Source organism: Bombyx mandarina, chromosome 23, assembly GCF_030267445.1.
Source record: "Bombyx mandarina strain Sakado chromosome 23, ASM3026744v2".
NCBI lineage: Eukaryota > Metazoa > Arthropoda > Insecta > Lepidoptera > Bombycidae > Bombyx > Bombyx mandarina.
In genome coordinates, this window is record NC_143229.1 from 6,378,802 (window position 1) to 6,401,814 (window position 23,013).

Sequence of the window (23,013 nt, forward strand, 5' to 3'; positions counted from 1 at the left end):
CTCATGTGGTCACACAAATTGTACTTGTTTCTATATCTTCGGATTGAATGTACCGCATTTAATAAGTGCTGCATGATTCAAACCAGACTGACTCACCAAAAGAATAAAATTAGAAGATCAACAAAATGTAGGGGAATCCCTTGAGACTTTATAAGTTATAAGTGAACTTAATTTTCAGCCGACTAATACTTTAAATCAAATATGATTGACCCGTTTAGATATTATACGAATATTATAGATTGTAATATTTTCAACTTTTTGTGATCACCATACAGGTTATTGAAAAATGAAAAACGCATTACAATTGCTACTTATTATCTTCCAAGGTCAGTAGGATACGTCTTTTTAAGGATGAAAGGATTTTTGATCGTAGCCCTTTCCAAATTCACCGAGCCAAGGGGAAAGTTAGCTAACAAAAATCCGAGCGCTCCCAGAGGACGCTTAATAGCTCAAGGGCAGGTACTTCGGGAGTATGCCACCGGATCAGAATCACAATCCCCATGATCTACAAGCGAAGTAAAATGCCCATTCGTAACAAGGTGATAATTTACAAAACTTGGATACAGCCCATAATGATCTATGCGTGTGTGGTATTCACTCACGCGGCCCGCAGCCATATAAATAGCCTTCAGTCCCTTCAATCCAATTTTTATAGGACAGCCTTCGAAGCGCCCTGTTTTGTGACATCAATCTTCACGACGATCTGGTCTTCCAATCCATTAGAAAATACCTGAAATACCTGAGTCCGGCTCGTGTACAAGCCAGTCACCGACGACGCTCTAGACACGTCCATACGTATCCATCCGATCCACTAACACTGTTATTGAACGTTTGCGCTATGAATAGGTATAGTAACCCTGGTTGAACTCGTCGAAAAGTAAGACGTGAAACCTAACCCATACATAAGTCCGCTGAGTTTCTACCCAGATCTTTTCAGGGGGTCGCGTTAACGATACGGTAGTAGATGCATTCGCGAAGCAACTGCCCGCTAGAAGATGCTAGGTCTCCTTCGGAGGAACTCTGAAGGCTTTTAGCAAATACCACCCCTCCTAGCTGAGCCCATACTGGGCCACTTGTCCTGGTGAAATTGGATGCATATGCATTCAGTCAATTTAAAATTTAGATTATCCCACCTTTTATTTAAGCCGAAATTACGTCACTCCTAAGTATCGCGCCCGGGCGTAATTATAATAGCCCTTTAGACAACCGACGAATAAGTAGGGAAAAAAACGAAAGTAAACTTGGCGTGGCCCATTACTAAGGTGCTCTGTTGCATGGAAATTAATAACATTAGAATTGAGGATTGTGTATTTATAATTGTCAGTGTCTATACCGAAGGTGTCCATAAGCAGCATGTTACCACGTTTCTAGCCAAAATAGTTAACGGTCTGTCCCAAAATATAATGTAGAAATAAACATTTTCATACGTTACATTTTAGTATCTGTTTTTGGATCAGAACATTGGAAACAATAGCAATTTTGTAAAAAGAATTATCTTTTTTCGACAACAAGCATGCATAAAACCTGTTAAAATATTATGTAGTTGATAAGGACTTAATGAACGGAATTAATTTAAAAAATAACTAAAATGTTAACCACATTCTAAAACAAAAACTTAATTATTTATCACAGTTTTCAAACATGATATACAGTGAAGAACCGACTTGTGAAATCTATGCGGCTATACAATGTGAAATATGTCAATGTTAGTTTTTTCATAAGCTTAATTCATTAGGATAAAATGAAAAAAATCATTCTAAGTAAGCTAAGTGACACGTCATATTAAATTGGTTGTGATCGTTTCAGTATTGGAACAATTCATGAAGATGTAACTACGGACGTCCTTGGTAAAATTGGGTCATGGCAATGGCTAGTTACTATGGTTTCCGCTACAATGTTATTTACCGCCTTCTTTAATCAACACGAAGACATGTTCCTTCTTCAGCCGCCTAATGCTTTGTGTGTAACAGATAAAATAGGAGTGTACAACAATACGTTATGTTCTGTGACCTATTTTAATAACAAAACCGAGATATTGAAGTGTAAAGAGTGGCAAATCAAAGTAATGGGTTTTATCAACCTTGAGAAAACAGTTAGTACCTTCCAATGACATTTAATAATAAATTATTAGTATATATTAAAGTTCCCAGTTAAGTTTCAAAGTTAAGTTTTTGAATATATATATTGATAATGAAAATGTTTACAAAAATAACTAGTTATCAATGAAAGTAATAAGTCTGTCACCACACTCGTAATTGTAACGCTAAAAAATGAATTAAAGACAAATAATGCATTTTATCGGTCATTGTTCTTCCATTGTGATACAGAGCATATTATTATAATGAACTTTATCAGCCTCATATTCATAATTGTAGCTAATTAAATATAACTGTATTTTATTAATATTTGCAGTGGTTAATTTTCTGTGATCACAAATTAACACTGATTTCGGCAGCCTTATTGAGCCGCTTAGGTTCAGCGCTTGGATGCATAATTTATGGTTTAATTGCAGATAGGTAATAATTTTTTCCATTTATGTTTTTGTCCTGTCAATATTTACGAAATATTTATAAATACATATTTATCAATATTTTAAACATCTTTAACCCTTTCTGCAACGGAATTTTAGAGAATAGTATTATTATAAAACATGAACAAGTAACAATCATTCATTCACGTTTTTTTTAATAAGATTTGAGTTAAATATTTAATTCACACGTACCTAACTACCTATTGCAGAATTTCGGGATAATAAAATATTCCATCATCACCACCAACACCGTCTTTAAGTTACCAAAAGTTTAGACTTTTTTAAATCACCTTTCTTCAAAGTATTATACTAACAATGGATCTTACCCATGTACCCCTGTTCTTACCCATCTAGCCTAGATATGAATATGTTATCCTAAATAGGTTTGGTTTTTATTAAATCATAATTTAAAAGGTTATTCTTTTCAGATTTGGAAGAAAAATTCCAATAATCATAAATGTAATATCTGAGATTACACTTGGAGCGGTGCTTATGTTTTGCGATTCAAAATTATGGTCCTTCTTGTTTGTTTTTCTTAAATCTTTATTTGCAAGCGCCAATATTTACTTAAGTTTAGTTACTGGTAAGAATTTGTAATTTTTGCATACGCTTAGTTATAGGCAGGTATTTCTAAAATACGCTGTGTGAATGAATAAAGTGTACGTGAGGTACATATAATTTTAAAGTACAGGTAAATTATACTTATAATTCAATAATTACATCGAGGGATAACGGGCTATTTGGTTTAAGCGACATTTCGCTCAATACGCGACATTTACCTTTGTAGTTAAAGGTGCGTTTTATTTGGTACTAGCTTACCCGGCAGACTTCGTAGTGCCTCAATCGAAAAACAAAATACCTAAACTATTGTATAAAATAAACTTAAAAGAAACAAAAGGAATCCGTCCGACGTGATTTAAATGTCCCCACATAAAAGGAAAAACAAAATTGTTATTTTTATTTATATTCCGAGCATTTTCATATTTATCTACCTTTTAAACCTTTTCTGGACTTCCACAAATAATTCAAGACCAAAATTTATTTTTTTATTGCTTAGATGGGTGGACGAGCTCACATCTCACCCGGTGTCAAGTGGTTACTGGAGCCCATAGACATCTACAGCGTAAATGAGCCAGCCACCTTGAAATATACCTACCTAAGTTCTAAGGTCTCAAGTATAGTTACAACGGCTGCCCCACCCTTCAAACCGAAACGCATTACTGCTTCACAGAAATAGACAGGGCGGTGGTGCCTACCCGCGCGGACTCACAAGAGGTCCTACCAAATCGGTCCAGCCGTTCTCAGAGTTTTAGCGAGACTAACGAACAGCAATTCATATAAAATTTTTTAGATATAGGTAGATATTAGCATCAACAGCTCGATGTTTTTATTTGAACATCAATTAAATTTACTCCGTTCAGAATGTCCACGAGGAAGTTTTTTGTTATGATATTTTTTCCAAATTTCAAACTTTAAATGGCTCTCCTGTAAAGTTGCAAAAATGTCGCTTAAACCAAATAGCCTTTCACACCTCGACATCAAACACCGATTGAACGTCAATTATGTATGTGATTACCAACAAAGTTTTTGTTGGAAAGACGTTATGGCCGGCTTTAGTAAGTACTTCCGTCCTATTTTTCGACAGTCACGCATTCTCATCTGAAGCCATCCTTCCAGCTTACAAAATCTACCTAACACTCAAAAAGCATACCCTTAAAAAGAAGAAGTTACCGATTTAGAAACACATATCTTATTCTGTGAGCTTAGTGCGAGTTTTTTAACGTTCTCGATAGCGTAAAAGTTAGCTCACATTTGTATGGCATGGGATAGTTTGCCTACGTTTGCCGCTAGGGGCGCTGTTCCAACTACTTACAAAATTGGGTGAACTTTTACGCCATCGAGAACGTTAAAAAACTCGCACTAAGCATAGTGAATTATAACTTCAGGCCCAAATATATTCAACTTCAGGCAAATACGATAGTCGTAGAAACTTATGCGTTTTCCGCTGCCAATTTCTTGTTGACTACCTCTTAATTAAAATTAGCAATGTCGAAACTGATGATCATGTATGATGTGACCGCCCTTCCTCTACTCATCAAACGGTCGTCTACTTATCGAGACATTAAAAATATAATTCACTAAAAACTTGGGTTCATTCACTAGATTAATGTGTTTGTTTACTTGAATTAAAAGCTTTATCATATCAAGTATTAAATATTATTTATTAGGTTAAAAATAAGACTATAATATTATATTACAGGTACGTTGTACTTACTGTATTCAATATAGTGTATTGTCTTCATAATGATATCGCAAACGATTATTTTTTAGTGATTGCTAACAGGCCAAGGTTTTTTTTTGACTTACAATGCATTGTTTGTATTTAATCGATTCTTAGTATTTGAAAAACATTAAAAATACAAGTAGATACATAATACAAGTAGAAATACAGATTGAAAGTTATATTATTTAAGAGATATTTTTTTCATAATTTAATATTGTTGATAAATTCTGAAGACACCGAATGTTAATGCAGAGATCGTATACATATATAGCTGCACGTTTACTTATTTCAATCACAAGTATTTTAATTAGTTATTATTCCAAACAGTTTGCGAAATTGCAAGCAATGAATGGCGCTCCCGTCTCTGCTTCATAGTAGCAATGCTACGATTACTCGCCTACGTGTATATGGTTCCTTTAACAAACAACCTTCCTAATATTGAAACTTACAGCCTGATCGGAAGCATGCTGGGACTACTATACCTAATTTTACTCAGGTAATTTTCCAAACATTCCGTAAATAATGTTGATGCTATATTACTTTGACTACTTATGTTATCATCATCAGCCCACGGACGTCCACTGCTGGACTTAGCCTCCCTCAAGGTTCGCCACAATGACCGGTCCTACGCAGCCCGAATCCATCGGTTTCTCGCTGCCTTTAAAAGGTCCTTGCTCCAACTCCTGGGAGGCCTACCCACTCTGCATTTTCCATTGTATGATTACCACTCTAGAATTTTTTGGTCCCAGCGGCCATTTATTCTTCGACAAATGTGTCTAACCACTGCCACTCAAACCTCGTAATTCTTCGGGCTATATCAGTTACCTTGGTACTTCTGTGACCTTATTTTTGATTGGCTCTGGCAGGGATATTTCGAGTATAGTTCTCACTATTTATCATTTAGTGACGATAGTTTTGTGATAACGCCTGTTTTCAGCGACTATGTCTTATTATTGTGGTTTGTCTTCACTGGAAACTTATGATATAAACCATATACTTAGCCATTTTTGTGTTTCTACTGTTAAAATTCATTAATTGTACTGTAATACTGTGTGTTTCCAGCTATTAAATATCTGCTCGTACATTTGTATCTACGTGTTGGTACTTACTACCGTTATAAATGCACGAGAGCCTCCATATCTGCATAACAAATAAAAACAGGTTTAGAAATGTACACACACGTTTAAGGCAGAAAACATAAAATTCCAAATCAATCGCACTTCTAAAATAATTTCCATCACTTCAAAAGTGCGTATCGTCAATGACATAATTCATATTCGGTCCATCTATAATATAATAAGCAGAAACGTTGGAGGCGGGGCCCATTTCTATATTTATCAGGATTGCACAGCTAGCGGGCCCATCAAATGAGAAAGGATACCCGATGAACCATAATTTAATTCAATTGAATAGTTTTTTTTTTATAATAAGAAATAAATACTAAGAAAATTATTTACGAAAACAGGACTTCAATTCCAGGGATTCTTTGAATTTTCAGATGGTATCCAGAATCACCACAATGGTTACTGTTCAATGGAATGATTCACAAAACAGAAAAGCTGTTATTCATGGCCGCAAAGAGGAATGGCATTAAACTATGCAATGATTTTAAGATAAAACCTGCAGACCACAAAGTACGTGCACTCGATCCGGTATATCGTTATAATTCGATGTCATTTTTATTACGTTCAGGGTAATGGAAGTTATACCCTTTGCATCAAAGAATGCATGGTATGTTTTGTCTCTTTTACGTAGGTACAGCGAGGGTTAAATGAGCAAAAGTAATTGTAATTTGTCAAATATAGCATAATAAGACAATATACCGCAAAAATATCAAAACACATCGAAACTGTGAGATCACCACACCATTATTTCATCACAGCTTTTTCTGGCTACCTATCCGTCGGTATTCTCAAGGGACTATTCTGGCTTTACCTTAAGTGATGGCGAACTCACAAGGCTCAGCCTGAGAGGTTTATTAATTTCTGCCCTAATAAGAATAGTGCTTCGCTGAATTTACCACCGGGTCGGAATCGCGATCCACTGAGCAGATCCAGCGAGAAACCGAGTGAGTGGTCTCTGGAGGTTAAGTTGCACGCTGAACTCTTAGAGTTGCATTCGAAGAGTATAAAGAAAACGGTAACTAGTGCTTAGAATGCCTAACAGACCTGAGAGGATCCGAAATCGTTAGATCCGGCGGCTGTTCGTTGCCCCGTCCTCTGGGTCGGATATGTAATTAAAGGCGGCCACGATAAGAGGGTTATCGTGGCGCGTCGCTTTCACGATGAACATCGCACTATCCACCTTCGGGCGAGAGTTCGTCTTTACGACCTAGAACCATAGCATTCATTTACTGAGCATTCGTAAAGTTCATTAATCGCCACAGAGATACCATCCGGCTCTAAAATGAGCTTTGTCTTCAGTTTTTTCAAGGCGTTATGACATAACATACTTCAAATCAAGATTACAGAACAGAATACTTAATAGTAGGCAACGACCTAGTTGTATCTACGTACCCCTGTCTTTTATGATCACACGTGACCAGTAGGCTTAGTGCGAGTTTCAAAAATCGAATCGAATGACTCGCATCGAGTGGACGCTCTTCACGGTGAATCGTGCGGAGCTCTGAGTGCGAGTTACTCGATTTGCAGGACGTTTATTTATCTTGAGAAGCAATAATTTTTTCTTTTATATTGGTAGCATGCAAGGTTTTTTTTAAGGCGTTTAATTGAAATGCCAAGCTTTCCAACGATAGTTATAATTAGTCGGGTAATGGGTAATGTACCTGTGCTTAGTGCGAGTTTTTTTTAATTACTCAGTCGATGTTAATTTTATGTTTAATTGGTGTGAGTTTGTATCAGTGCCACCTAGTGGTAAGCTTATGAATCTCATTTTGTGGGAGAGAGAAGGTTTGTTTATGTTGCTGTCTCATGTATCGAATAGTTTCACCGAAGTGAGCCTCTCGATTAATGTATGTGCGAGTGCGAGTTTCAAATTAATGGATTTTGAGAGTATTTCTTCACTTTCAAGCAAGTTAAGTAGTCACTAAAAATTTTGCCGTGAAACCAATACAATATCAAGATTTTTTTCTTTCGCTTTTAATAATAATGTTGTTTTTTAAGGTTTTATCTATTCTAATGGTTTATACCTACACATATATTTTTTCGGTTAGAAAATTTTATAGACGTCTAGCTAGTTGTAAATATATATAAATTCTTTGCTTTCTCATTTAATACTTATTAAACCATTGCTTTTTTTTAGAGTTGCTTGCTGAGAGAGAGAGTGAGATAGAGTATTCTTTATTGTACACAAAATGAATAAATATTGTGAAACAATATTAACAAAAAAAAAAAAGAGTACAATTCTTGGTCTTATCGCTAAGAGTGATCTCTTCCAGACAACCATTAGATGGACAAGAATAATTTCGAAATGAATTGCACACTGTGTATAAAAAAAAACCTAGCTATTGAAATATATAAACACACACATACACATACACACACACATACATTTACATATTTACACATACATACATACAGATATATATTTATAAATTATATAGAAATTTGAACAATGTAATAATAATTTTGCTTTTTTACACATTTATAAATAAGGATGCTCGTAGTAATTTTAGTATATTTGGGCCACCTAATGAAGATCATCAACACTATTATCGTAAATACAATCATTTTATAAATGTTCAACGGGTAAATCATTAAACCTACATAAAACATAATTTCTTTAATTAAAAAAAAGCTGAAATAATTACCTATTCCAAGATTAATTATGTTAAGTATGTCTAAATATGTAATTACAATAAAATAAATTCTATAATAAACTTCTAATTCTAATACTTCTAAAAGTTACTAAAAAAATATGTTTATGCTGGGCAGTTTTCGTGTATTTTAAAGGTTACGCCATTACGGCAGAGTTTGCTTACGAAATAGCACCCTTAGAATGGAAGTGGTATAACTAAAAAATGTAAGATTAGTTTTATATTTCAAAACTCATGAATTATTATTGAGAACCTACATTTTAAGTAATACGTGAAGCAAAAATGTTGTACCCCTTTTTACGAAAATTGCGCGGACGGAGAAGTATGAAATTTCCCAACTTATAGAGAATATAGAGAAGTAGTGCAGATTGCTAATAATTTTTTTTTAATTATGCATAAACAATAAAAAATAAACTAAATCAATAAAAAAACCTTACACACATTACCATGTATTTGACACACACATACATTTATTGAGAGAATAGATTGATATTTTTTGTCTTTAATATTATTTTTCTATAATGTAGCCTTGACATAGAGCAATGATTATTATAGAAATGATGATAATAGAAAGGTGACAATAGAACTATAATAATGTTCAAACTTAAAATTTAAATAAATGATGGTCTAATTTCGACCACTGGACTACCATTAGTAGATAATAATAAACATTACATAAAATATTACAATATTGAAGTTTACCAGAAAATAATAATTTTGGGTTGAGCCACTTTCATTCTAAAGGTACAAAATAGTATTGAACACGTGACATTACCCGAATAATTTTCAAAGTAGTTGGTTCCTATTAAAATACTGTTAAAATGCGTTGTATTTCATTTAGATGGTCTAAAGCCAAAACACCACGTGCTACCAATATACGAGAAATAATATTATTGCTGCTCTCGGTGAATAAACGTCCTGCGAATCGAGTAGCATCTCAACTCACTCACAATTCTTAATTTTTCACCGTATAGAACGTTAACTCGATTTGATTTTGATTTATTCATTTACAATTGAACAACTAGGAAAAAAAGATGAAAAGACATTTTGGAGGGACTGCGAGGAGCTAAATTGTGTGAATTGTTTTATTTTGCCTATTTAATGTTTCTTAGTTAATGCGTACTTAATATTTCTTCGGGTATAGGTGTAATTTTGAGATCGTCTTGGCCTAAAGGTTAAGACGTCCGGTGTATTCGTATCTTACGATGCACTGGTGTTCTAATGCCGCCGGCGGGTATCAATTTTTCTAATGAAATACGTACTTATCAAATGTTTACGATTGACTTTCACTGTAAAGGAATAGCATCATGTAATAATAATCAAACCCGCAAAATTAATTTGCGTAATTACTGGTGGTAGGAAGTCTTGTGATTCTGCACGGGTAGGTATCACCACCCTGCCTATTTTTGCCGTGAAGCAGTAATGCGTTTCGGTTTGAAGGGTGGGACAACCGTTGTAACTATACTGAGACCTTAGAACTAGTATCTCAAGGTGGGAGGTGGCATTTGCGTTGTAGATGTCTATGGGCTCCGGTAACCACTTAAGATTAGGTAGGCCGAGAGCTCGTCTACCCATCTATGCAATAAAAAAATAACGTTGGTTTAATAACTGTTTAGTATCTGTGAAAGTGCAAAAATGTAAAAAAATTAAACAAAACCGCTGGACGTAGCTTCGCGAAGTCTTCGGAATAGTCCACTGAAAAAAATCTCAGTAAATAATCAGCATTTTACTGAGATTATATTTTATCCCATATTATCTGATCTCATTTCCTTTCATTCCATGCCAATTGATTAATGTTTCAAATTAATCAAATCTATTTCACTCCATATTATCATTTTTCATAAAAAAAGATACTTTTATGGCATGATACTTTTGCTTCTCTAGTTGGAAAAATAGAACTACTAAAGAAATACTCGATCGAAACGTTAAAACCCACTAATTTGTAACACGCACTCGCACAAATGTCATTCGTGGTACTCATTTCGGTAAAATTACTCGGTTACGAGATCACAACGTTAATATGAGCTCGCACTCACAAAATAACAACGGGTACGTTTGCCGCTAGGGGCGCTGTTCCAATTGCATACAAATTTGCACAAACTGGCTCGCTATCGAGAACGTTACAAAACTCGCACTAAGCACACAGATCGTGTAAGCTCATCTAGCAATGGCAATTTAAAAAAATATTAATCAGCACATATTATTATATGAATTATAAACTTAATTAATATTAAAATGTGAATTAAAATAAACATACATATACTGCAAAGTACCTAAAATAAGACGTGCAAATCAATGTATATTCACATTCGGTCTGGATGCAAAAGGCAAAAATGTAAGAAAATACTTACATCCATGCTCGATAGATGGTGGTGTACAGAGTTTCTGAATTTACCGCTAGATACGTAAGGAAGCATGTTAATTAACACCTTCATGATGTAGATAATACAAATTAGGAGTGGGTGATATAAATCGTATATAGATTCAATATCTATATATCGCAGCAATATCGTTGAATCCGATATCGCCCCGCACGAAATCTATATATCGATATCAGCCGATACACGATATTGCTCGATGTGATGCGCATCGCCATATCGTACCGATTCGTGAATCGACATCTATATTTCGATATCAGTCGATACACGATATCGCTCGATGTGATGCGCATCGGCATATCGTACCGATTCGTTAATATCAGCAATATTCGTTTGGTTCGTATCGAATCGGCCAGAGTGAGTGAGCGCACGATAGGGATATCATGTGATGAATGAAACAGAAACAGGCATTATCCATACAATTGTAAACCTTATATTTAAGTCCATATGTCTGTAGATTATTCTTAGCGTATCAGCAGGATACAATTAAGGAAAGAAGTTTCAACTTTCAACCCTAACTTGAATGCAGTATAGCCTATTTGCATCGTTGAATTTAATTTCACGCGCTTTGACCTTGAACTAGAATTTTTGGACAAGTGTTTATAAATACTTAAAAGTTTTTTGTGTTTGATTTTTAAAGTACACATTTTTCTATTTTTAGTTGAATCCAAATAATTGAGTTTATTTCTTGTGTTTGTATTAAACTTTTGAAATCTACACTCTTTTGGTATATTTTGTAATTTTAAATTAAGACACAAAATACTAAAAACTGAAAATAATGTAGCCAGTCCTAAGCCTGGTAAAAGCATGAAGGAAAGTTTTTTTGATATTTTTATTTTCATGTTCTTTTTATTACTTTAAGATCATATTATAAATTGATATCAGAAAACCAACCGTATAACGTTGACTTAAATCTATATCTACTACGATATTATATCAGCGTATCGTTTCAAATCTCAAATATCATGAATCGAGAAAATCTACTAGCATCCATCAATATATAGATTCAGAAAATATATAGATTCAATATCCGATATTGATCCTCGATATATAGATACGATTCGATACGCGGCAAAACCGATATTACCCACTCCTAATACAAATAAATACTTTACAGCATATTACATGTCGAGAAAACAAACAATTTGTACTTAATAATTTGATATAGATTAGTTAATGTATTTATAATTATTCTCCATTTTTAAACGTATCATGCTCAATTAAATTTCTTTACGATCGAAACTCAACATGTTCGTTTTGTGTGCACTAGCGCCATCTATCTATCGTGGCTGCATTATCATCTAGCAAATAAAGATTGGTGCGACATCAACATTAAATTTAATATTATTTTAGTTGAGGACTGGCCAGGGTCCATAGAGAAGTGAATGCCGCCGACTAATTTGAGATATGATATCGAATTCCCCATTGTACTAGAAGATGATAGCTAGAGAACAGGCCGAATGGTCGTACTTCCAGTCCTTGCTGGGTCGTTGGGCTATAGAACCGTGACTTAGAACTCATGTTTCGGGGAAGGTGGCGGCATTTACGTTGTTGATTTCTATAGGCTCCAGTTACTACTTAACACCGGATTAGCTGTAAGCTACTTCATGAAAGCAAAAAATAAAACATAGATTATAGTATACCTACTTTATTGTACAAAATAATACTACATTAAAAGAAAATGTGCTATTATGTTTTACGCGATGACTGCTGCTAGTGTTGGAAGCGTCTAACAGCACTCAGAGTGGATCCATCAGGATGGATCCACTTTGGGGTTTGGTGCTTCCCGCTTCCGTAGGTTTAATCCGCGATTCCCTACAAGTGACCCCTGGGTGGTGCTAAACGGGAGCCGAAAACATAACCGGTAGTAGGACCTAGTCCGACTGGCTGGCGACCACCCTCCAACTAGAGTCCGCCGCCAAATAGCCTAGCTGTGTTCCGGCGTGTGGGTTGGAGAGCCAGTTCTATTCCTTCCCTTTCCCCTTCCTTGTTGGGGGTGAGTCTTGGTGACGCCTGGAACTTGCGGAGCAGACGTGCGTGCGAGCTCACGGGGCGTGATTGTTTGACGGGGGTATAGGGAGACCCAGTGAAACGGTACCCGCTGCCGCCCGCCGGTCAGTAGGGGACCTGAACCCGGGTGTCTCTACTAAACTCCGCCCCGGGAAGCTGTCCCGCCAACCGTGAAAAATCCTGTCATGCGGTCGTCGTGCCGGAGTCGGAGACCGGAGTGGATCCCGGCGATCGCACGCAGAGTGGACTGGGGGCCCTTCCATGCCCTGCGTCAGTCTCTCACGCAAACCGTGGTCGAACACGTACTATGTTCCGCGCTTCATTCAGGTGTTGCCTCGATCTCACCTCCAACATCCTATCTCTCCTAATCCTACTCTCCGAAAATTTAAGATTTATGAAGTCGACAAAAAAAAAAGGGTTTCACAGGCGGTCCCCCATTCCACATTTAATGTGGATTTCAGCAATATCAGGGGCCTACATAGCAACCTTGACGCCGTACACCACCACCTTGAGACGGCGCAGCCTGCCCTGCTTTTTTTAACGGAGACGCAGATATCTGCTCCGGATGATACCTCATACCTTGAATACCCCGGCTACGTATTGGAGCACAACTTCCTGCGTAAAGCCGGGGTGTGCGTATTCGTCCGGGCTGATGTCTGTTGTCGCCGTCTTCGGGGCCTCGAACAACGGGACCTGTCCCTCTTGTGGCTGCGCGTAGATCACGGGGGCCGTAGCCGAATCTACGCGTGCCTGTACAGGTCCCACAGCAGTGATGCAGGTTCAGCTCTGTTTGAGCATGTGCAAGAGGGGACTAACCGCGTGCTTGAGCAGTACCCATCTGCGGAGGTGGTGGTTCTTGGAGACTTTAACGCTCACCACCAAGAATGGTTGGGGTCCAGAACCACTGACCTCCCTGGTCGAACTGCCTACGATTTCGCCTTGGCCTACGGCTTCTCCCAGCTGGTGACACAGCCCACCCGTGTCCCAGATATCGAGGGGCACGAGCCTTCTTTGTTGGACCTTCTGCTGACCACAGATCCGGCCGGATACAGTGTGGTGGTCGACGCTCCGCTTGGATCGTCTGATCACTGCCTTATTCGTGCTGCCGTACCACTCTCTCGTCCTGATCGTCGAACGACGACCGGGTATCGAAGAGTTTGGCGGTATATGTCAGCAGATTGGGATGGATTGCGTGAATTTTACGCATCCTACCCATGGGGGCGGTTCTGCTTTTCTTCTGCTGATCCTGACGTTTGTGCGGACCGTCTTAAAGACGTGGTGCTCCAGGGGATGGAATTGTTTATTCCCTCCTCTGAAGTGCCCGTTGGGGGTCGCAGCAGACCCTGGTACAATGCCAGCAGAGATGCTGCACACCTCAAGGCGCATACGTGGCATGGGATAATGCCAGGAGACGTTGGGATCCTAACATCTCAAGGGAAAGGCGGAAATGTAACGCCGCTTCCAGGTCCTACAAGAAGGTAATTGCCAAGGCGAAGTCGGAGCACGTTGCTAGAGTTGGCGAGCGATTGAAGAGCTATCCCTCCGGGAGCCGTGCTTTTTGGTCGCTCGCCAAAGCTGCAGAAGGAAACTTTTGCAGGTCTAGTCTCCCACCACTGCGCAAGTCCGATGACAATCTGGCCCACAGCGCGAAAGAGAAGGCTGACCTTCTGGTCAAAGTCTTCGCCTCGAACTCGACTGTGGACGACGGGGGTGCCACACCACCGAACATCCCCCGGTATGATAGCTCCCTGCCCGATATCTGCTCCACACAGTGTGCAGTCAGGCGGGAGCTCCGACTCCTGGACGTCCATAAGTCGAGTGGGCCAGACGGCATCCCCGCAGTGGTTCTGAAAACGTGCGCCCCTGAGCTGACACCTGCACTAACGCGTTTGTATCGCCTCTCTTATTGCACTAACAGGGTTCCGTCTTCATGGAAGACCGCCCACGTCCACCCTATCCCCAAGAAGGGTGACCGGTCGGACCCAACGAGCTATAGGCCTATCGCGATAACTTCTTTGCTTTCCAAGGTGATGGAGCGAATAATAAATACACAACTCCTGAATTTTTTATTTTTTATTTTTATTGCTTAGATGGGTGGACGAGCTCACAGCCCACCTGGTGTTAAGTGGTTACTGGAGCCCATAGACATCCACAACGTAAATGCGCCACCCACCTTGAGATACAAGTTCTAAGGTCTCAAGTATAGTTACAACGGCTGCCCCACCCTTCAAACCGAAACGCATTACTGCTTCACGGCAGAAATAGGCAGGGTGGTGGTACCCACCCGCGCGGACTCACAAGAGGTCCTACCACCAGTATCTTGAAGATCGCCAGCTGATCAGTGACCGACAGTACGGTTTCCGTCATGGTCGCTCAGCTGGCGATCTTCTTGTATACCTTACTCACAGGTGGGCTGAAGCCTTGGAGAGCAAGGGCGAGGCTCTTGCTGTGAGCCTTGATATCGCGAAGGCCTTCGACAGGGTCTGGCATAGGGCACTTCTATCGAAGCTACCATCTTACGGAATCCCCGAGGGTCTCTGCAAGTGGATCGCTAGCTTTTTGGATGGGCGGAGCATCACGGTCGTTGTAGACGGTGACTGCTCTGATACCATGACCATTAACGCTGGCGTTCCACAAGGTTCGGTGCTCTCCCCCACGCTTTTCATCCTGTATATCAATGACATGCTGTCTATTGATGGCATGCATTGCTATGCGGATGACAGCACGAGGGATGCGCGATATATCGGCCATCAGAGTCTTTCTCGGAGCGTGGTGCAAGAGAGACGATCAAAACTTGTGTCTGAAGTGGAGAACTCTCTGGGGCGAGTCTCCGAATGGGGTGAATTGAACTTGGTTCAATTCAACCCGATAAAGACACAAGTTTGCGCGTTCACTGCGAAGAAGGACCCCTTTGTCATGGCGCCGCAATTCCAAAGAGTATCCCTGCAACCTTCCGAGAGTACCGGGATACTTGGGGTCGACATTTCGAGCGATGTCCAGTTTCGGAGTCATTTGGAAGGCAAAGCCAAGTTGGCGTCCAAAATGCTGGGAGTCCTCAACAGAGCGAAGCGGTACTTCACGCCTGGACAAAGGCTTTTGCTTTATAAAGCACAAGTCCGGCCTCGCGTGGAGTACTGCTCCCATCTCTGGGCCGGGGCTCCCAAATACCAGCTTCTTCTATTTGACTCCATACAGAGGAGGGCCGTTCGGATTGTCGATAATCCCATTCTCTCGGATCGTTTGGAGCCTCTGGGTCTGCGGAGGGACTTCAGTTCCCTCTGTATTTTGTACCGTATGTTCCATGGGAAGTGCTCTGAGGAGTTGTTCGAGATGATACCAGCATCTCGTTTTTACCATCGCACCGCCCGCCACCGGAGTAGAGTTCATCCATACTACCTGGAGCCACTGCGGTCATCCACAGTGCGTTTCCAGAGATATTTTCTGCCACGTACCATCCGGCTATGGAATGAGCTCCCCTCCACGGTGTTTCCCGAGCGCTATGACATGTCCTTCTTCTAACGAGGCTTGTGGAGAGTATTAAGCGGTAGGCAGCGGCTTGGCTCATTGCATGGCATGGCTGGCATTGCTGAAGTCCATGGGCGACGGTAACCACTCACCATCAGGTGGGCCGTATGCCCGTCTGCCTACAAAGGTAATAAAAAACAAAACAAAAAAAAAATGTGTGGCAAGGCATCAGACTAGCGCATTTTTAGCACGGTCCGTTGCAATATGTAGGCATTGCTCTCGCTGTCCCTACTTCAACCGTCAATGAACGTGCTTAATATTGTTGATCGATGATCTAAATATTTCCTTCGGTCATTTACGAAAGTTAGACATCTACGAGTATATAAAAACAATTCTATTTATTGCAATATGTCTTTAAACGCCCAAGATAAACAATAAATCGTATAAATTTGTATGTAATCTCCTCATGTTGATGAGAGCAATATTTATTCTGGTTGAAATATAACCGATTGTGGTTTCCGGTAAGAGCTGGCCACGAGAACTTAGGCCGTGTGGTTTATCAATTGTTCAAACATTTCATGTCTCTGTTCAGTCTCGATTCTATAAGCACAATTGCATAAATACGCAGATCATGTTTCAGGCTTATTATTGTTTGGATCAAGTAACAACATGCCTAGGATTTCTAACCACACACAACGTCAGAGTAACGTGCATAGTGATTGTTATATTTTGGATCCTGTACAATTTTCTATGGAGCTGTTTATATGTTCAAATCTTCAGTGAAGTTATCACGAGTCTCTTTTTACTGGAAGTGTTCTGCTTGGGATGTTTGGTCGCGTGCCTGACAATTATACTATCCGCCAAGATTCCTTTCAAACATTTGCTATTCATTCACGTAGTTGTTACTGGAGCATTGACAGCGTGCGTTAAACTTTTTGATAAGGTAATTCGATTTTATAAATACATTAATTTTGTTATGACGTTATGTTAATTTAGTCACATAATTTAATACGGTACTCAAAAGTAATTCACACTAAAATACATCAGGTATGCTAATGGGTATAGCAACAGTAAAAAAACCAAGCTTTATGGCTATGTCGGTCTTCATAGACTCACATTTTATAGTCTCTTTAAGTCGTCGTGGCCTAAGAGATAAGACGTCCGATGTTCGAATCCCAGGCAGGTACCAATTTTTCTAATGAATTACGTACTCAACAATTGTTCAAGATTGACTTCCACGGTGAAGGAATAGCATCGTGTAATAAAAAAAAACCCGCAAAATTATAATTTGCGTAATTACTGGACCTCTTGTGAGTCCGCGCGGGTAGGTACCACCCCCCCGCCTATTTCTGCCGTGAAGCAGTAATGCGTTTCGGTTTGAAGGGTGGGGCAGCTGTTATAACTATACTGAGATCTTAGAACTTATATCTCAAGGTGGGTGGCGCATTTACTTTGTAGATGTTCATGGGCTCCAGTAACCGCTTAACACCAGGCGAGCTGTGAACTCGTCCACCTATTTAAGCAATAAAAAAGAATCATAATCGCCGAAACATCCTACTGGAACTCATTTACACATTTTCCCTAAATTGTTACTTGAATAGGTACCGCTGTCATGGTCCATGTGCCTGTGAATTGGTACCACTGTATTTTTCATTTCTATTGAGAAATGACCACGAGTTCAGTACGAAATAGGGGATAACTGCTATTTCAATTAATTATCGTCATTATTGTCCGAGTAACACAAGGTCGTATTGTATGATGCGAGTCGGAGTTCATATCCAAGCAAGCAAGATAACAATTTTATTACGCAAATATATACTTATGCAATATTTTAGATCGCCTTCCTCGATGATAGAATATCGTGTAATGTTACCCATTTCATTTAAATACAACTAATAATGCAAATAATATGAGTTAAATAATACAAAAAAGATGAGTTAAGACGTAGATACATAACAATGTTATCAATCATTCCTTTACGAATTTGTGTAAATCCAATCCACAGTGTACTTTGTCGTGACCTGAACTTTAATTACTTATTGATAGCCTAAGATATTGTTTGAACAAATTAGAACAAAGCTCGGAATGATAAAACAAATGTTATCTAATGTACATACATACGTACCTAATATTAATTGTACCTAAATAATATAATAATGGTTTTGGAATTGGAGAATTTCTGAATTCTGGTAGCCCAGAGGCCATTCCGATTCCACTAAAACCAGTAGGCTATTTCAAGAGCTCAGATAGGAGAAAGTGGAGGTAGCTTAGTCATTATGTTGAATACCGTCTTAAACAGTTGTTGACATGCGTAAAATTAAGGCAACAGTTAACTTTAACTATTTTTAGTTAACTAAATAGTGACGTTGCGCCGGCATCTAATTTAAAGACACGACGATCAAGTATACATACATACTCGTATAAGTAGATTTGAAAATAATAAAACATGAACATAATCAATTACCCATTTTAGAAAAGTTTTAGTTTTATTTCTTTTAACTAAACGGCTCGTTTCAGTGAAGATTTTAGTAAATAGAATTAATCGGTTATATATTATTGATTTCATTCGAAACATCTTTTTCTCTTCCCGCAGAATACAAGTAGACGGTTGTTACTTTCAATTGCACTTGGATCCGGAATCACAGTTCATGCTTTAATTTTGAATGTCACTCCGCGCTTATTCGCCATCAATATAAGAGCTACTATCTTCGGTTGTTGTCATGCGGCTGGTCAACTGGGATCTATAATAAGTTATACTATTCTTCTTTTAACACCAACAAATAACGTAACACAGATATGTACTGAGGTGTTGGTAACGATTGTGCTCATAGGACTGTGCTTTATGGTTCTCGACGTGGATAGACGAGAGCTACCAGATGTCTTGGAAGACATGGATTACTTTTCAGAGTAGGTTCCATGTTTGTAATCTCGAGAGGTACCTTCGTCAACTAGTTTACTAAACCGACCCATACGATCCTCGAGTCGTAAGCTACTTAGTACCTGATATTGTATTTGAAATAATGAGGTTGTTGTATATAGAATACAAAAAAATAAACGGATTATAATTCCAAAATTTCAGTCAAGTAATATAAAAAAAATCATACTGCTTATAGCCAACATGCATGTGCCAGATCGAAGAAATGTGCTTCTATTGCTCTTAGACATAGTCAAGCCGCTGCTATAGCGCTAAGAACTCTTTGAAAAGCTCCTTTCTAAATGATTACTCACATCATAGTACAAAAACTTTACATTTTTTACAATAAATATATGACTATTAGGTTATCGAAGCCACTTCGTTGGGCCACACAAAAGACGAATTCGCCTTCTCAAGAAGAAACAGAAATTAGAGTCCATTCTTTTGGAAGTGCAGCTCAAGTTACATCGATGATCTTTGAGGATCGCCAACCGGCAAAACCTATTGGATGTGCACGAATTTGGAAATTGTTTTCCGGGATTATACACCATTTAAGGCGATTACATTAAAACCTCAAAAAGCAGTTATGTTTTCGTCCATATTACTTTTACGTTAGTGCAGCCATTTCACGCCAAATTGTTAGATGTACTATAGTGACTTAGTTCAATATTCAATTATTATTGGGTATGCAATTAATCAAGACGGAGATCCACATACATACCTTGATAAACAGTTTGTGTGTGTTTGCGCTCTTAGTAAAGAAATACTGAATTCAAGGATAGACCCGATATATATCGTACTGCGATCGGATTCTAGGTTTTTTCCAGTTTTTCTTCGTGGTAGGACGTCTGACAAAATAATCTATTATATTTTGAATGGTAGCTTCACATCACTAACAAGAATTTTAGAAATTTACACATCTGCCTAAGGTACATACGCATCTGTTGTATATTTTCCTTAAACATAAAATGTATTAATTATAAGCAAAGATAACAGAAGAGGCAAGTTCTGACGCGTGAGATTTAATTTTTACTTTAAAACAATAAGTCTATTATAGTATACGTAATTTAGCTTTTGATATTTTGCTTTAAATGCTTCAGGTACTAATTAATATTGTTTCTTCTTTTGTGTATTTTAAAATAAACACCTTTAGCATTTATGTTTCTAATACTGAATAATTTCATATTTAAGATCATTTATATTGCCGTAGCGTTTGTTGTCTATTGATATGATTTGACTTAACTAGAAATCGTATTTTCTACGGTTACCTAATAATAATTATTTATTAATATGATCACATGGAAATAGAGTTCCGTTAACTAATAACATAACATACCTAATAATTATTATTTATTAATATGATCACATGGGAATAGAGTTCCGTTAACTAATAACATAACATACCTAATAATAATTATTTATTAATATAATCACATGGAAATACAGTTCCTAATAACATAACATACCTAATAATAATTATTTATTAATATGATCACATGGGAATAGAGTTCCGTTAACTAATAACATAACATACCTAATAATAATTATTTATTAATATGATCACATGGGAATAGAGTTCCGTTAACTAATAACATAACATACCTAATAATAATTATTTATTAATATGATCACATGGGAATAGAGTTCCGTTAACTAATAACATAACATACCTAATAATTATTATTTATTAATATGATCACATGGGAATAGAATTCCGTTAACTAATAACATAACATACCTAATCATAATAATTTATTAATATGATCACATGGGAATAGAGTTCCGTTAACTAATAACATTACATACCTAATAATAATTATTTATTAATATGATCACATGGGAATAGAGTTCCGTTAACTAATAACATAACATACCTAATAATTATTATTTATTAATATGATCACATGGGAATAGAGTTCCGTTAACTAATAACATAACATACCTAATAATAATTATTTATTAATATAATCACATGGAAATACAGTTCCTAATAACATAACATACCTAATAATAATTATTTATTAATATGATCACATGGGAATAGAGTTCCGTTAACTAATAACATAACATACCTAATAATTATTATTTATTAATATGATCACATGGGAATAGAGTTCCGTTAACTAATAACATAACATACCTAATAATAATTATTTATTAATATGATCACATGGGAATAGAGTTCCGTTAACTAATAACATAACATACCTAATAATAATTATTTATTAATATGATCACATGGGAATAGAGTTCCGTTAACTAATAACATAACATACCTAATAATTATTATTTATTAATATGATCACATGGGAATAGAATTCCGTTAACTAATAACATAACATACCTAATAATAATTATTTATTAATATGATCACATGGAAATAGAGTTCCGTTAACTAATAACATAACATACCTAATAATAATTATTTATTAATATGATCACATGGGAATAGAGTTCCGTTCACTAATAACATAACATACCTAATAATAATTATTTATTAATATAATCACATGGAAATACAGTTCCTAATAACATAACATACCTAATAATAATAATTTATTAATATGATCACATGGGAATAGAATTCCGTTAACTAATAACATAACATACCTAATAATAATTATTTATTAATATGATCACATGGGAATAGAGTTCCGTTAACTAATAACATAACATACCTAATAATAATTATTTATTAATATGATCACATGGGAATAGAGTTCCGTTAACTAATAACATAACATACCTAATAATTATTATTTATTAATATGATCACATGGGAATAGAGTTCCGTTAACTAATAACATAACATACCTAATAATAATTATTTATTAATATGATCACATGGGAATAGAGTTCCGTTAACTAATAACATTACATACCTAATAATAATTATTTATTAATATGATCACATGGGAATAGAGTTCCGTTAACTAATAACATAACATACCTAATAATAATTATTTATTAATATGATCACATGGGAATAGAGTTCCGTTAACTAATAACATAACATACCTAATAATTATTATTTATTAATATGATCACATGGGAATAGAATTCCGTTAACTAATAACATAACATACCTAATAATAATAATTTATTAATATGATCACATGGGAATAGAGTTCCGTTAACTAATAACATTATATACCTAATAATAATTATTTATTAATATGATCACATGGGAATAGAGTTCCGTTAACTAATAACATAACATACCTAATAATAATTATTTATTAATATGATCACATGGGAATAGAGTTCCGTTAACTAATAACATAACATACCTAATAATAATTATTTATTAATATGATCACATGGGAATAGAGTTCCGTTAACTAATAACATAACATACCTAATAATAATTATTTATTAATATGATCACATGGGAATAGAGTTCCGTTAACTAATAACATAACATACCTAATAATTATTATTTATTAATATGATCACATGGGAATAGAATTCCGTTAACTAATAACATAACATACCTAATAATAATTATTTATTAATATGATCACATGGGAATAGAGTTCCGTTAACTAATAACATAACATACCTAATAATAATTATTTATTAATATAATCACATGGAAATACAGTTCCTAATAACATAACATACCTAATAATTATTATTTATTAATATGATCACATG

The 23,013-nt window shown here is 36.8% G+C and overlaps 1 protein-coding gene across 1 annotated transcript; it reads left to right on the plus strand.

Moving 5' to 3' along the window:
- Nucleotides 1–1,697: 1,697 nt before the first annotated feature.
- LOC114248264 (uncharacterized) lies at nucleotides 1,698–20,210 on the plus strand. Its single transcript, XM_089737650.1, has 9 exons — nucleotides 1,698–1,705; nucleotides 1,807–2,092; nucleotides 2,413–2,516; nucleotides 2,959–3,113; nucleotides 5,142–5,310; nucleotides 6,313–6,448; nucleotides 17,083–17,428; nucleotides 19,019–19,349; nucleotides 19,721–20,210. Exons 1-9 carry the CDS (start codon nucleotides 1,698–1,700, stop codon nucleotides 19,923–19,925), a joined length of 1,740 nt encoding a protein of 579 aa, XP_089593776.1. The 3' UTR covers nucleotides 19,926–20,210.
- The last annotated feature ends 2,803 nt before the right edge of the window (nucleotides 20,211–23,013 follow it).

Bases quoted from the DNA above. Each gene is read 5' to 3' on its own strand.
- LOC114248264 (XM_089737650.1), top strand. The intron at 2,517-2,958 runs GTAATAATTTTT...TATTCTTTTCAG, and splicing joins TATGGTTTAATTGCAGATAG to ATTTGGAAGAAAAATTCCAA. The intron at 17,429-19,018 runs GTTAATTTAGTC...ATTCGAAACATC, and splicing joins TAATTTTGTTATGACGTTAT to TTTTTCTCTTCCCGCAGAAT.